The 15,170-nt window shown below is 33.9% G+C and overlaps 4 protein-coding genes across 5 annotated transcripts; 3 read left to right on the top strand and 1 right to left on the bottom strand.

Annotated features, from left to right (window-relative positions):
* Positions 1-111: 111 nt before the first annotated feature.
* LOC145755109 (uncharacterized) lies at positions 112-3,333 on the top strand. Of its 2 annotated transcripts, none has more exons than XM_082571318.1 (5): positions 112-275; positions 445-1,067; positions 1,170-2,198; positions 2,292-2,557; positions 2,654-3,333. In XM_082571318.1, exons 2-5 carry the CDS (start codon positions 467-469, stop codon positions 2,801-2,803), a joined length of 2,046 nt encoding a protein of 681 aa, XP_082427444.1. In that variant the 5' UTR covers positions 112-275; positions 445-466; the 3' UTR covers positions 2,804-3,333. The 2 variants fall into 2 exon arrangements, with proteins under 2 accessions (XP_082427444.1, XP_082427446.1); XM_082571320.1 differs by having other exon boundaries at positions 2,665-2,735.
* Positions 3,334-3,646: 313 nt separating this feature from the next.
* Positions 3,647-7,422, bottom strand: LOC145756089 (D-glucuronyl C5-epimerase-like). The gene is made up of 7 exons (XM_082572330.1): positions 6,918-7,422; positions 6,529-6,637; positions 6,272-6,420; positions 6,034-6,124; positions 5,635-5,794; positions 4,986-5,145; positions 3,647-4,806 (listed from the first exon to the last, which is right to left on the bottom strand). Exons 1-7 carry the CDS (start codon positions 7,350-7,352, stop codon positions 4,018-4,020), a joined length of 1,893 nt encoding a protein of 630 aa, XP_082428456.1. The 5' UTR covers positions 7,353-7,422; the 3' UTR covers positions 3,647-4,017.
* A 3,270-nt stretch (positions 7,423-10,692) lies between these two features.
* On the top strand, positions 10,693-12,105 carry LOC145755724 (uncharacterized). The gene is made up of 4 exons (XM_082571973.1): positions 10,693-10,977; positions 11,151-11,541; positions 11,663-11,817; positions 11,959-12,105. Exons 1-4 carry the CDS (start codon positions 10,693-10,695, stop codon positions 12,103-12,105), a joined length of 978 nt encoding a protein of 325 aa, XP_082428099.1.
* Positions 12,106-12,954: 849 nt separating this feature from the next.
* LOC145756090 (uncharacterized) lies at positions 12,955-14,084 on the top strand. The gene is made up of 4 exons (XM_082572331.1): positions 12,955-13,245; positions 13,307-13,451; positions 13,570-13,676; positions 13,784-14,084. Exons 1-4 carry the CDS (start codon positions 12,994-12,996, stop codon positions 14,033-14,035), a joined length of 756 nt encoding a protein of 251 aa, XP_082428457.1. The 5' UTR covers positions 12,955-12,993; the 3' UTR covers positions 14,036-14,084.
* Positions 14,085-15,170: the final 1,086 nt, after the last annotated feature.

Below are 15,170 nucleotides of genomic sequence, written 5' to 3' on the forward strand. Positions count from 1 at the left end.
TTTATTTAAAAATATCAGAAACAAGAGGATAAAAATTGTTATGCGTCGTTGCGCTTTTCAGCCCCGCGACATTTAAATTTAAAAGGGTCCCCCGAAAAAAAAACAAAAGAAACGAACAATCTGACCAAACAGATTATCTATCTTATTATTAATTTAACAGTTATACATTAAGGACGACGCTGGTAAAGCTAACAGATCAACCTAAGCTTCTGTGAAGGTAGTTACGCTGTTAACATATTTGTTTGCTTAAAGGATTTACAGAATTATTTAAAAAGGTAAAACGTTATGCATTTTTACATTGTTTTGTCCGTTTGTTATGATTTACCACTCGCTTAATGCTTTACTAGCATTTTAAAATTGTTGGGCTGATTGTATCAAAGTGTAGTTAGTTGTTAGTACAAGGATTTTGCTAAGTCTGTCAATGAAACTGTTTAATTTTTACAGTTTTAGGTCCAAACAGTCAAAAATGGGAAGCACATCAAGCAATTGTTGTGAGGTCTTTGACAAGGATGAACTTCCTGAAGAAAAGTGCGCAGAAGATGCTGTTGTTGAAGGAGAAACAAGCGGATCTTTCAGTAGTCTAGCCAAACCAACATTTAGTGCGGATGATACTGCTCCTTTTGATGCTAATAGTATGCCAGACCCAAGGTCCCCATCAAGTTTTATTCCCAGGACCCCATTAGTGCCCCTTCCGTCGATTGTGGTAACTTCAGAGTATGACATGACTGCTGTTACATCAGATGCCGAGGAGGTCATGGTCACTCAATGTCAAGTAAATTCCGAATCCAGCTGCCGAACGCCAAACCAAAAGCCTAAAATAAAAGTTCTTGAAGAGGAGTTTGCAATGATTGACCCCAGATCACCAAGCAATGTGATTTTAAGAACACCCATTGTAAACAAGGGTGAATATGAAACCAATTCAGCACAAAATGTTGTTGATCCGAGGTCACCAAGTGCAAAGATTGCTCGAACACCGATTGTTAAAATTTTGGACGATAAAGATCTCAAGGATCCTAGATCGCCATCTACTGGTATTGAGCGCACCCCTTTAAAACTATCTTATGCTGGTAAGTCTATAAACTATCTTTTTAATAAAAAGTTGAATATTCATGTTTGTGGTCCAACCAATAGGTGATAATAAAATTTTATGTTTTTATACCTTTCCACAGAGAGTCTTCGACGCACTGTTTTGCTTACCAACACCATGACGACCACACCAGCAACCCAATCAGAAGACAACGAGAATTCAGCTTTGCAAACAGTCGATAAATTGGAGATCAACACCCTTTCACCCCTTAACCTGAGCAGTCTTAGTTGCGCAAGTATTTTAAATGTATCTAGATCCTCTAGTGCAAGAGCTACATGTGGTAGTGAAGACCCCAGCCCAAACACATCTATGGAAGAGTTCGAATTTTTCGATAGCCCTGCTACTGTGTTCGGTGAATCAATAACAGAAGAGCAAAACAATGCTTTGTTTTCAAAAGATAATGTGGATGAAATTACGGATGCAGTTGTGAAGAAGTTGATGACCGAAATATTGGTAATTGGCGAAGATGAGGAGATAACTGAACAACAGAACACATCTTTGGCTGAAAAGGATGCAGAAAATATATCAGAAATTCTAGAACTAGACCAGGTTTTAACCGAGTTTCAAACTACAGATTCTGTTGTTATGACTGTGGATAAAAATCTGGATATCGAGGAGGAAAAGGATGTTGGAAAAGAATCCACTGTGTCCTCCGATATGTCCCAACTTCATGGTGCGATGTCAGAACACCACAGTTTGCTACAAGACACACAGTCACCCCAAAAAATGCAGGAGGAACATACCCTTGAATCTAATCCCACTTTCTCTGATCTCACTAGCTCACTAATTCCCGAGGAGAATCAAAGTGTTAAACTACTGGACTCAAATGACATAAAAATACTGGAAACAAGCATGTTTAATATGTCCACGTGTACTTACACTGAAGACCAATTCAAGAACGATCTAATTGAAATTTCTGAAATCCTGCCATGCAATGATACTGTTGACAACAACCTGAATGATTTTGTTAACTCAGAGAAGGCTGTAGAAGTTATCTCAATGAAAGAGGTGGTTGAAAATATTGCCCTAAAACCGCTAGCAGAGGCACCCACAAACAAAGATGCTGCTGATTCAAAAATCAAAAATAAACCAAAGACAAGAATCCCATCAGGTACTTTTATTCACAATTGTTTTTTTTTACAAAAACTAGTAATATATACGTGTTTTTTACCTGAATAACTTTTTTGTTATTTAACTGTTTTAGTTCGCCGCAGAAGTGGTATTATCAAACCCCTGCGAACCCAAAAGAGTACCGACTCCCCAACAACGAGCTTAGACTTAAAAAATCAAAGTCCAAACAACCAATACCCGTCAAGAGCCAAAAAGCAAGATGAAAATACACAGGCGAAACAAATACCAATGAAATTGCATCGTCACGTGCTTGAAAAGAAGGGAGTTCAGATGGGGAAACAGCAAACTCGATCGCCATTGTCTATTTTGGGACACAACAATTCGCCTGAATCCAGAAATGTAAGTTAAACCTTAAATTTTAAAAGTTTTAGATTTTTTTAATATTTTGCAAATTCAATTTCAAAAACTAAATTTTTATTAAAATTTTTATTTTAGGATTTAAACAGGTCAAGCAATAAGAGTAGAGTACCTCGATACCGAGGCACCCCGATCTCGAAAGTTCGATCAATGAGCGTTGCATCAACCAGTTCTCTCTCACCCAAATTGGAAACAGAAGGCTCGTTCAAGTATGGAAAAGAAAATTAGTTTTTCTTTTATTTGATGATAGATTATTCAAACTATTTTTTACATGCAATTAAATTATAACATAAAGTTGTAGAAAGAATCAACTTTAGAATTAATTCTTTTGACTTGCATTTTCTAGCAATGGCTTACTTTGCTTCTGGCTATTGAAATACTGACTTATTTTCTGTGTAAAATATAATTAATTAGTAGTGGTGTCTAAATTATAAGTGGCATGTTTTCAATTTCAACTAAACTGCCCTTAATTAATGTTTTTCTTACAAAATTGTGCTGTACTTTCTGTCCATGTTTGCATTTTTTTGTTTATGCAGAATACATCAAATGAAGTTCGAGTGTATAGAAAAATATTCTCTAATATTCCTGTGCAAACTCCTGCATTCCTTTAACAAAAAAGTGCTGCCATTAATTTAGAAATCTAGAAATAGAAATCCAATCTAAACTTGCAAATAAAATCTGCTTTAAAATTAAATAACTTTACTGCCACTGCTGTCCTTTTTCTTGTACAAATATATAACTTTATGTTTTTCAAACCTATTGGCTTACTAATTTCATTACTTTGCGAATACATGATAATATGCACAAAACATCTGCCAAATTTTTTTATGATAGAGAGAGTTGGTTTTAAATATTGTGATGTTTTTTAAAAAGAAACTTAAATGTAGTACAATAAAACAAAAGTGGACAATATTGTATACAATACATTATAGATAGTGATAACTATTTTGTAAACCCATCAATTTCAAAAATGACAAAACCATTACCAATTTCATTAATAAATAGGATAAAAACATTCTACTAAAAATTACTGTACTATAACAATAAAAAAATAATACTACTAATGGGATACAAGTTAAAAAAAAGGTGATTTCATAATAAAAACTATAGTGTTGCAACAACTTAAAAAACAGTCTATCGATTTGTGAAATAAATAAATATATTTTATAAAAAAATTATCCACAACAAAAATCAATGATGTAAAATGCTTGCACCCTTAAAGGTAAGAAGTTTATAAAAAAGTGACAATAAAAACACTGAAAAAGTAAAAAAAATCTAAAAACTTGTTGATGATAAAACATTTCAAACAACTTAATATCTATATTCTCAACTTTCACGCACTATTCTCACTTCGAAATTTGCATAATTGCAGTTTGCACCAAGAATACAAAAACATTCTTAAATTTAAAATGTAAAATAAGGCAGGTAAAAGCTTTGAAAAGTTAGTTGTGTTTAGCTGGTATACCGACCATGTAGCCATACCAACTGTCAAAATAGCTTTTAAAAATAGGATCTTTTGTAACTGAAAAAAGTAATCGAAGCTGACTTAAATGGGTAGCGTGGTAGTCCCATCTTGCCACGTTGGGAGGCAACTTTAATACAAAATGTCGCAGGTCATAGAAAGTGCGCGAACCGCCGTCGTACAACGGCAACATTGCTTTCAGCGATGTCAACCCGTCGTCATACAACGCGCTTACCAGAGCGTGAGTTTGTAAGATGTCAACATCGATTTTTAAAAACTCGGCTTGTACGTCTGCATTCATATCATTGTCTAGATGAAATTGGTCCTCTAAAAGTGATTTAAAATCATAAAGTCCTATCAGGGAATAGATAAACCCGTTTAAAACAAAAGAACTGGGGTTTGTAGGGTACTCCTCATACCACACATACTTGTCAAGAAACACAGCTCGAATTCCACCCTTATTTGAAGGCACTGTGTAGGGTTTTAACGCCAATGACAAAGCTTTAATGTAGAGTTTATTTTCGGAATAAAAATAGCCCCTTGATAGCAACGACATCGCCTGGCCTTGTGCCATAGCAGAAAGCCATCCTGGAGGAATGGTGTCAAACCCTTCCAAGGCTCGTTCAAAGTCCGTTTTCCAACCCCCGGTTGCTTGATCTTGGTTTTTGTACATCCAGTTGCAGGCATCATGAAAATGGGCCATGTAGTTACTCGTCGATATAGTTACATTATCTATAAAACCTTCGCCACGAAGAATGATTTTGGATACCTTATCAAAATTCAGAGGATGCAATTTTTTTTTAATTTTCGCTATTTCAGAATTTGGAAATTATTTATATTGCAAGATTTGCAGTTTTAAACAATTTGCAATACTTAAAGCCTTTACAAATATTTCAAAACTGGGAGGAATTTATAACTAAATGTTTGGAGACTAGCCTGCAAACTTACCTTTTGAATATTTATTTTAGTTTTTCTAAATACTTTCTTGTTTCCAAAAGCAATCCCTTTTCGAAGATCGGAGTTGAGTGACCTGGAGATGTGCCTCCAACTTGTCGAGGCTCCGATCCCGAAAAAAATATTAGATTTGTGATCGTAATCCAAAATAGCACTAAGAAATATTGCAAAGCATGAATATTTTAAAAGGCCCCCCATCTAAAGACTTATTTTATTTTTTGCATATATCTTTATCCTTGATGTGGGAAAGTCGAATGCGCGACTTAAACATAGAGTAACATCAGTTACTCCGACCCAGTTTCGAGTTGCCTGTAGCAGTTTGGGATATTATAGATTATAGTTGCCCAATAATTATACTGCTGGTTAAGTGCTGGCTCAGCAGGAGTTCGTACCGTTTATAGTGCCTTACTCAAGAGCACTACAGGATGAGATCAGTGGGGATTGAACCCACGTCCCCAAGTGTGGTATAGCAAGTGTTCTTACCACTACACCACGCTGCCTTATTGAATAATGGTACATGAATTCAACCTTTTGTTTTTTTGTTTACTTTTATTTTTTCAGTTAACCTTGTGAACCTATTTACATTAACTAATTATTACCTTATACTACATTGCAACTCAAAACCTTTGATGTATAAGCTCACCTATTAGTCACATAATGAATGGTGTATGATTTTGTTTTTCCTGCAGTGTCCAGTACAACGCTAATTGAGCCGTTAGTCACAAATTTAATGTCGAACGATAATTCCCTTTCCATGGTGTTGCCCATGATCAAAGATATACCATTACCCATTGGCATCGAAACTAGAACGAGATTTAATAAAATTTTAATGTTTTCTCTTTAGAAAATCATTGATTTTCTGCTTCAAAATTTAAAAGTTGTTTGCAAAGCGAAGATTTTCAATTGCCCGTGCCAAAAATAACAATATCAGATTTTGATACACCCTGTTTTTAATTTATGTCAAATAGTTTTGAGCTTGGTAAAAGTAAATATTGTAAACAAAATAATGAAGTCAAAACATAAGTGAATTGAGTCCACTAACCTGGCGTTACAAAGTTGATGACGTTTGACTTTCGTGTTTTGTCATAAACGGTCGACACTTTGCAGTGGTGATTCGTCATTTTGTAAGTTGGCTGAAAAAATTTTTTTTACTTTTAAAAAAATTATAACAAAACAGCTACCCTTTAGTATAAAATTATAACAAAACAGCTACTCTTTCAGAATAACATTTTAACCCATCAAATCCTAAAACAAACAAAAAGAAAATGAAAGTAATATACCTGTTTGTTGCTTTCGCCATCTTCATATACATTAGTGTGGGGAGGTTCTTTTGCAACAACATTCTTGCTGTAATGACTTATTCCATACTGGGCTATTTGAATGGGGTAAAAATAGCCATCTAAACCCCACTGTATGGACAGAGGTACCCCTTAAAAAAAAATAAAATTATATTTGATAAAGACGGAGATATTTTAACAAACTTTTTTAAACCTTTTTTGCTTGGACAATATAGTAAAAGCTTTACTTATATTTATACCTTCAATTCCAGTGATATACTTGACCCGATCTCTTACTTCTACTTGGTAAAAATCAAAGGTCATAAAATTGCTTTTGTAAGTGTATGGTGTTTTGGGGTCATAAACAACCTATATTAAAACAAAAAAAATAAATAATATTTACAGCAATATTTATTGCAGATATTTTTACTAGCATGCCCTTAATTTTGACAGAGGTGACGGGTAAGTTGCATTGGCAGAGGTGACATTTGAAATTAAATCAAGAGATTTATGATTGAACAAACAACCAACAACCACAAGGTTTAATGTGCACTAAGCTACCCATTAAGCAACACCCCTTATATTCATCCTAGGTGCATTTATATTTTAGTGCCAAATAATTGTAAAAACAAAATATTTACGAATTTACCCTTGTTGAAGAATGAGAAAATTCGAAGCGATCGTAACCATCAAAATGCTTCATCTTTCCATAAATTTCATAATATTTCTCCAAGAACGAATAAGGCATAAAAATTGCATCATTGCCCTCAGTACTTTTTAAACATTCAACAGTGTAGTTATTATTGATGAGACACTCAATAGGAACATAAGGCTGTTTTGAGTCTATTCTCGGAGGCTCATCTGCAGTTTTTCGCTTTCCAGTTTGCTCGTTAATCCATTTTAGCTTAATCTCTTCGAGTTGAGCAGGTGGAATTTCGACAAAGTTTTTTTTTTCTATCGCGCTGCTGGATTTACAAAAACCGAACTCGGCGTCATAAAAATATAAAAATCCAAAAAGGCATATCATAAAAACTATTATGTATCTTGGCAGTAGTTTAAAGCATCGAATAGTGGCACGATACATTATTGAAAATCGTTCACTTTTTCCACTGGAGTATGTTATCTTAATATTGTCATGGTTAAAAAAAATTAAAATCTAAGATCTGAAAAACACGAGGTTGATAATAAAAATAATAACTAGTAGTGTGGTTTACTGATGGTATTTGAGTCAAAAACTAAATGGTTTGAAGATCAGATCACAACTTTTTCTTGAGCCATTATTTTTGTTATTTATTAATATCTCAATAAATTATAACAGCTTATACTTTATGACTACCATTCTGACATAGACTATTATCGCTAATAGACAAACAATGTTTATTTGTGTTTTTTTACATAAAAACATTTAGAATAGAATTGCGTAGCGTATTAAATATTGACCCCATTGTATTGGAAGATGACATTCAGTTAAGAATTGCGTTTTTCAGTTAACTTAAATTTCCATCTTTTTGGTAATCATTTTAAAGTATTACAATGGTTTTAAAACACTCTGACTTTTGTGTTTGTAACTTCTACCTATTAGTGCAACAACATAGTTTAATTGGTACCATTTACAAACCTAAATTAATTTATTTTAAGAAGTACCGGAAATATTAAAAGTTTTCAAATCCGGTAACCCAAGGAGAAAGCATTTAAAAATATGGTCCTCTGCTGTAACCTAGCGGTTATAAAATAATGAAAAAAATTTGAAAAAATAATTCCACCTTACCAATAAGTAAATGAGCGCTTTATTCAAAAATAAAAACACTTTCTCTTTACAACTATCTCAAAAAATGGGTCATTTAAATTTCAAAATTTAATTTATAATATAATAAGAATGATTCAAAAACATTTTTTTACAAATAAAGAAGAGTTCTGTTTGTATAGGAATAATTCCTCTTACTAACAAGTATTTTAAAGTCATTGATAAAGGAGCAAAATAAACACAAAGCAATCGAAATTGAAAGCATAGTTCTACACTTAACACTTTAGTCGTGTCGACGTAGCATTTATTACTTTAAGAAGATGACAATTATCAGGTTTATAATACTTTGTTATTTTTAGGAGGGATTTTTTTTCCTACTCTTTGTAGGGGGTTAAGTTTGTGTAAAAAATAACACGTGCGCCTAATTATCGCTTTATAACTCACACAATTAAAAGTTGCTTTGCTTGGGCCTATAGTTTTAAATATAGCTTTGTTATATAAAGACCCATTAGATTAAGCATACATTATACAACATTATTACATATTTTTTGTTATTTTTACGGTCTTTGGCAAATATCTTTATACCTTTACAGCTCTTATAGTTTGGAAGATCCGTAAAGTACACGTGATCTAATATATTTGCAACAACACAAAGCTGTGCACATTTTTTCCCATGCAGTTATAATACTTGTTTGATACATTTTAATTAGTTCAACGGCACAAACCAAAATTCAAATACATTATAACTGTAGCAGGTGCGAAGACTCAATGTTGACTTATCCCACAAATGTGTTTAAGACAAGATTACGAGCGTTCACAAAGAACGACGAGCTATAATATTGTTTTAACACCTTTCACGACATTGGATTCCACGCGTTTGCATCTGTTGCGATCTAAACACAAAACCAATGTGGAACAAAAGAGTTTGGATAGCTGAGATTTAAAAAAAACCCACGCCTATCGCTGATTGTGCATTAACATTTCAACTTTGACACAATGTGTGAATAATTACAGTATATTTGTTTATTGTTTTGCTTTATTTTAGATAATAATTGCGCTCATTATTGTGTAACTTATGTAAGCCACGGAAGCAAGTTTGCACAATTTTGTTTTTTAATAAATATTATATAAGATTTATTTCCGGCACCTAATTTTCTCGTTAATAGCGTCTTACATTTTTAATTACCTTCCAACAAAACTTGTTTACGACATTTCAGGGCAAATAAGACATTGTTAATAATGTTACTTCTTACTCGTTTTGTTAACAAGTGATTTTTTAATTGTTCCGAATAACAATGTTATTGTTCTCTAAACAATTTACCTGCGCACCAGACCCGTTCCTGGGTGAAATGCATTGTTTAAACAGCGAGACGGTGCAGACTGGTGAATAGAGTTCTTTAAAGCGACGTTGCAAACCTTTAGTAATGACAAAGGGGTGCGAAAACATTGGTTTAGGTACGTTGTTGTTTTGTTGCAGTTTGAATTGTGAAAATTATTTGTGAAAATTTAAATAAAAAACAATTCTTTTTACCTTGGGGGAAGATTTGGATTACAAAAGTCTCAAGTCAGAGACAAACTGTGTCATTAAGTAACTTCACTTATAGTTGGTAGACACTAAATAATAATTCGATAATAGTTTAAGGTCCTAGATATTAGTATAAGTTTTATTACTTAAAGTGACACAGATTACAAAATATTTAGATAAGCATGACCAAGTCTAAGTCAGACGCATAATAACATTTTTGCCGATTTTAAATTGCATTTTAATTACTTTTTCGAATTCCAAACGTAACGATATGTAAAGTCATTACCCAAATAAGAAGGGGAAGTGCGATGATCAGCCTAACAGTCGCGTGTTTAAGATAAGAAGGGCTTTATTTAACCCCTAACGAGCTGCTTTCATAACGCAATGCGATGTAAAGGCGAAAGCCGCTCCAAAGATAACATGGCGATGCGCTAATCGCCGACTAATGATAACAAGCACGCAGCTGGGTTCGTTATGACAAGACAGAAGTGTCAAAATAAGCAACACGCCATTTGGTAATTTGCTCTCCGTGTACAATACATACGAAAAGAAGAGTGTGAAAGCGCATAAAAAAGGCAGGACAAATGTATATAAAAGTAATTGGAACTAGAAACCGCCATTATTAATTAGCAAGCTAAGTAAGTAAGGAGCGAGGAACAACAGGCAAACGGTCTAAGTATGATTTGTGCTCGTGCTACATACGCATTTGTTATTCAGTCGTCAAAAATATATAATTGATTATCGTTTATTTTTCTTGATAATAATACATCGGCATTAAGATTACATTAAATATTTATCTAAAATCCAATAGTTTTCGGGCGAACGATTTGAGCCCTGCTGCATAGAACGTGCGTTGGACAAGATCACCTTGCATAATTTAGATCTCGGGCGATTAACTTGTCTTAAGAAGTTGTAATTGCGTGCAAAGCGAGGTATTAAACTGTGATAGCGTGCGAGGTTGTGTATTTAAGAGTGGACCGTGAAAAATTATCGTTTAGTACTCCAGGAGGTCGATGGGTATTCAGTGGTAGAAACGAGTCTTGGGCTTTCCCACTAATCATTTGTATGCAAAATTATAGATTTAATATCTAAAAAATTAATTTATTTTTAGATATTTTTTAAATTAAATCAAAAGCGATATACAACAAGAAAAAAATGTTAGCTGTTTCAACCCCTCCCCCAAATGTACGAAGATCTGTTTTTATCAGCCCGAGAAAGCCCAAACAATTTGCCAACATACCAACCAAGAAAAACAAAATCAAATCTCTGCCATTCTGGAAGCGGGAAAAGTCAGACAACCTTAATACCTCAACAGTCTCCGAGTTTTGCAACGACGAAGTCAGTTTTGAGCCCTACGAAGAAACTTTTTTAAACAAGCAGGCTACCGCAGTAGCAGCAGCCTTAATGAACCAGGAAATACGAAGAAAACCGAATTTTCTGGTAATTGTTTTTTTTATATGTTTATACAGTTTTTTGTGATTTCCTAAATATTGTATGTTCTAAAGTTCAAACAATAATGTACAACTCCCCAAAAGCACTATATTCTTTTTGTAAAAATAGCTATGGCAATTACTATAATTTTTACACAATTAAACGTCATGTTTTTATTATAGAAAACCGTGGTTAGCTCCCCTATCAAAACATACAATGCACGACGCAGGTCGTTAAACAACAACGCCAAAAAGGTGTCAGGAAAAACTATTCGAAGCGTTTCGCTCACTACGAAGTCAAGCAAAGAGTGTACCCTGGTCAAGTCCAAGGCCAACAACTCGACGGTCAGCCTGTGCACCCTACACGAGGTAGAACGTTTGCGAAGACCGGGCGCTAGATTTGGCGTGTTCTCCCGCAAATGGAAACACAGGGTAATGAAAAGGAAAAACAACTTAAAACATAGCGAAATCGAAGGGCAGGGTCAGGGCAATCCTAAGTTTATTCGAACTGCCAGCGACAGAAGTTCAAATACTGTTGTTGACGTCAGTCTCCAAATCGTGTTGCGTGATTCAGGTAATTATCAATACAAATTAAATTTGAAATACGTTGTAATAGCGTGGTTCATCTAGTATAAAAAATCAATATTTTAAACCACGTTTCTCATCAATTAATTGATTTCATTTTTTTACTATAGAATACAGTGGAAGATTTCGGTCGTTTTTGAAAAAGGAGTACAGCGAGGAGAACTTCGACTTTTGGATGCAAGTTGAAGAGTTTCGACGTCATTGTACATTTACTTCGCAGAACGATATTTACAATAACTTTATAAAGAGCGGCTCTCTACAGGAGGTTAGTTTTTAATATAAATATATGTCACAAATGGTCCACAAGTATATAGAAAAATGTTAGTATTGTTCGCGCATTGTTCGCGCAATACACTGATATAGTTTTAAAAAAACGCCTTATTAAATTTCATTTTTTAAATTTTAGGTCAATCTTTCATTTGAAACCAAAGTTTGGACCAAAAACCAAATGTTGGAAATTTCTCCAAACTGTTTCGACCGAGCCCAAAGAGATATTTATCGCCTTATGGAAAAAGATTCTTTTCATCGCTTTATTTTGTCCATCACATGCTGATAAAGCTCTTATGACATTCTGCTATAGTAGCAGACAACACAGTTCAAATCTTTAGTAAATTGGATTTTATTTCACGTTCTTAAATTTACACATATGTTATATTGTTCTTTCAAATGTTTGTTTTTCTATTTTCTCTTCAATAAATATTATAGTAAACCCCTACAATACAGTTTATTTATATTATAGAAATTGGTTGAAAGCGGATAGGCAAGTTTGTTTACTTGGGCTTTGTGCAATAGTTTGAATATATCGAGTAAACAACCTTTAAACAGGTTTAACAAACAGATCAAGTTTAAGGTATATGTAGTGATAAACAATCTAACAATGCTTGTAGCCCGGCATTTCGAGCACTTTCTAAGTGTTCTTCTAGCCCTTGGGTCTGGCAGGTTATCTCAAATATGTTGTTGATAACAAAACACTGTTACACTGTTATGCACGTAATGTTGCCAAAGAACATTCTGGTAATGGGTTCTGTTGTTTACGAATGATGTTAATTACTAAAGGTTGTGTAACAGCGTTTAAATTCAACAGTTAATTATTTTTAATTACGTATTGCCCAACTCTACTTTCGTTATACGTTGCGTAATTAGAAATCATTAGGTACAACTTATAACTGCTTCCTATTTCCAAACAAAAATAATGACACATGATTACGTAAGTGTCTTAGGCCCTAACTGTAAGCAACTATAACTTTAACCTTCTGTAACAAACAAACAGGCGACCGATGGTATACCAAGTGTACAAACATAACAGCATTTTTCCTGTTACAAAATTGCTAATGCGTAACGGTAAACTTTACTTTCAAAAAAACGAGCAACTTACCAAGCGCTGGCTAGGTTTGAGGAAACTTTTAGATGACCTAGATTAATAGCCATTACAAGATACATCATGAAAATAATAGTTGTAGGGTTTCCCAAAACTGGGACTAAGAGTATGGCAATTGCTATGCAGAAATTGGGTTACAAGGTGTATGATTTTATGGAGCATTTTTATTACCATGGCGAGGACTGGAAAAGAATGATTCGAGAAGGTGGCACTGTAGACGACTTCAAGCGAATGTATTCTGACGTAGATGTGTTAGTCGACTCCCCGCCTTGCTTTTTCTGGGAGAAAATTACTGAAGCCTTTCCCAATGCAAAGGTTAGCATTTTTACTAGTTTTTCTTTGAAGACTGTAACAATAAATTGATAACCGTTTTAAGATTATATTAACTACCCGAGACGAAAAAGAGTGGTACAGAAGCTTCAAAGCTAACACGGAGCAGGTTGAAAATGCAACGTTTTTTAACTTAATGCAAACCCTGTCGCCAACTGGTAGACGATTTTTCAAGCACATGCAGCTTGTTTGTGAGTAAATATATGCAGCTATTTTAATTTAAATTACAAAACGCTCTATATTTTAATAAAGAATAAAAAACAACAAAAAATGCGCCATTAAAGCTATTTTTAAATTTTTTTTGTGTAGTTGTGACCCTGTTTGGAGTTGTGCTAAAATCGCCGTGGCAAAAGTTGCCAATCAACGAAATGCTCATGGTAAGAGCGTTTCGGCAACATACGGCTTACGTGAAACAGGTAAAAACACAAAATAAAACTCAGTTACACTATAACATATCAATCTTTTAATCGATTTTTAACTGGTCTGTCACTTTTAAAAAACGTACATAACTTATCCTTCGTAGAATGCTCCTGCTTCCAAGTTATTAGTATACAACGTTTCACAAGGCTGGGATCCTATCTGTAAGTTTTTACAACGCGACGTGCCCAAATTTTCATTTCCGAAGAAAAATGTGGCAGGAGCTATGATACAAGAGTTTATGGAAACACATCCCGTGATGCGTAAAATGACTAACGAAACATGTTTTTCATTCGGACTGTTACTTTCTGTTGGGGCATGCGGAGCGTTTCTTTTTTATAGGCATGTGTCCTCGTGAAAATTAGTTTGGGATTATGTAAATATACAATTTACTATTGTTTTTGTGTTTTGACATTACCCACAGAAAGATAGTTTTTTGTTCTGTAGTTATTATGTTGCTGTAGTTGTTTATGTTTACACTTGTAAATACTAACTTTTTGATACGTTTAGATTCTTTTTGATTTCTAAATTAAGGCAAGGAGTCGATAGAACATGGAAATTGTTGGACTAGTTAGGCCATTTACCAGTAGCATTAGCTAAAAGCAAAATACTTAAATGGGAGAAAGTGGTTTTCTTGGTATTGTTTACGATTGTCCGCCTTATTAGAACTTATCAGGTACTGATGTAAGGCACGCGAGTAGCTCTATTTGTTTTGTGATCTAAGAACTCTACATAAAACTAAAATTATTCACGCTAAGCAAATATTATGAAGTGCTTGCGCCATTTAATACAGTCACAACAAAAGGAGTATATTCAAATGTTTTGTGTTTGGTTTCTAGTTGCTTTAAAAGAAACTGAATATACAAAACAAGCAACCGATGAATGTTTAAAACAGTTCCAAAGTAGGCCATGCGTTGGCAGGTGTTGTTGTTTGTAAATTTGAAAGAACCCAGAAAATATACATACTAAGCAGGGAATCTTTATTAAATGGTTCAAAGGCTAAGCAAAGTGGTATAAAATCGAATTTCAAAGCCCAGAGAACATTATTTCGCTAGTAACATTTTATGATATGGCACTGGCCCCAATCATATCATAACGCGTTATTTAATAACACGAAACGCCTATGTATTGCCTAGTAATTCAAAAAAGGGAAGCCCATTCGCATTTATTTATTACCTAAAATGGATTAAGCTTTGGATTACAAATAATCGCTCACGTTATCCAATGTTATTCGTTATTAGAAAATTAGAACAGTTTAACATACGAAATAAAATGCGACCATCTCCTTAAATTTATAATACGTGATTGATAGAAAAATCAGCTGACCGACCAACACTATTTAGACGAATTGTAAACAAGTTATATAATCTGATAACGAATGCATAATGTTTAAGTTTAAACCCAGATTTATAATAATTTAAAAAAAATATTGTACTTGCTAGTGTAGTTACTACTGTTTAAGTAAAACTGAAACAAAGTTTTACCAAAATCAT

The sequence above is a fragment of the Corella eumyota genome, chromosome 6 (genome assembly GCF_963082875.1).
Source record: "Corella eumyota chromosome 6, kaCorEumy4.1, whole genome shotgun sequence".
NCBI classification, from domain to species: Eukaryota; Metazoa; Chordata; class Ascidiacea; order Phlebobranchia; family Corellidae; genus Corella; species Corella eumyota.

Excerpts from the sequence above, each read along its gene's own strand:
- LOC145755109 (XM_082571318.1), top strand. The coding sequence starts at position 467 with ATGGGAAGCACATCAAGCAATTGTTGTGAGGTCTTTGACAAGGATGAA. Across the intron at positions 2,199-2,291 it reads AAAGACAAGAATCCCATCAG|TTCGCCGCAGAAGTGGTATT; the intron begins GTACTTTTATTC and ends TAACTGTTTTAG. Across the intron at positions 2,558-2,653 it reads ATTCGCCTGAATCCAGAAAT|GATTTAAACAGGTCAAGCAA; the intron begins GTAAGTTAAACC and ends TTTTTATTTTAG.
- LOC145756089 (XM_082572330.1), bottom strand. The coding sequence starts at position 7,352 with ATGTATCGTGCCACTATTCGATGCTTTAAACTACTGCCAAGATACATA. Across the intron at positions 6,638-6,917 it reads TTTCTCATTCTTCAACAAGG|GTTGTTTATGACCCCAAAAC; the intron begins GTAAATTCGTAA and ends GTTTTAATATAG. Across the intron at positions 4,807-4,985 it reads CTAAAATAAATATTCAAAAG|GTATCCAAAATCATTCTTCG; the intron begins GTAAGTTTGCAG and ends AATTTTGATAAG.
- LOC145755724 (XM_082571973.1), top strand. The coding sequence starts at position 10,693 with ATGTTAGCTGTTTCAACCCCTCCCCCAAATGTACGAAGATCTGTTTTT. Across the intron at positions 10,978-11,150 it reads GAAGAAAACCGAATTTTCTG|AAAACCGTGGTTAGCTCCCC; the intron begins GTAATTGTTTTT and ends TTTTTATTATAG. Across the intron at positions 11,542-11,662 it reads AATCGTGTTGCGTGATTCAG|AATACAGTGGAAGATTTCGG; the intron begins GTAATTATCAAT and ends TTTTTACTATAG.
- LOC145756090 (XM_082572331.1), top strand. The coding sequence starts at position 12,994 with ATGAAAATAATAGTTGTAGGGTTTCCCAAAACTGGGACTAAGAGTATG. Across the intron at positions 13,246-13,306 it reads AAGCCTTTCCCAATGCAAAG|ATTATATTAACTACCCGAGA; the intron begins GTTAGCATTTTT and ends AACCGTTTTAAG. Across the intron at positions 13,452-13,569 it reads CAAGCACATGCAGCTTGTTT|TTGTGACCCTGTTTGGAGTT; the intron begins GTGAGTAAATAT and ends TTTTTTGTGTAG.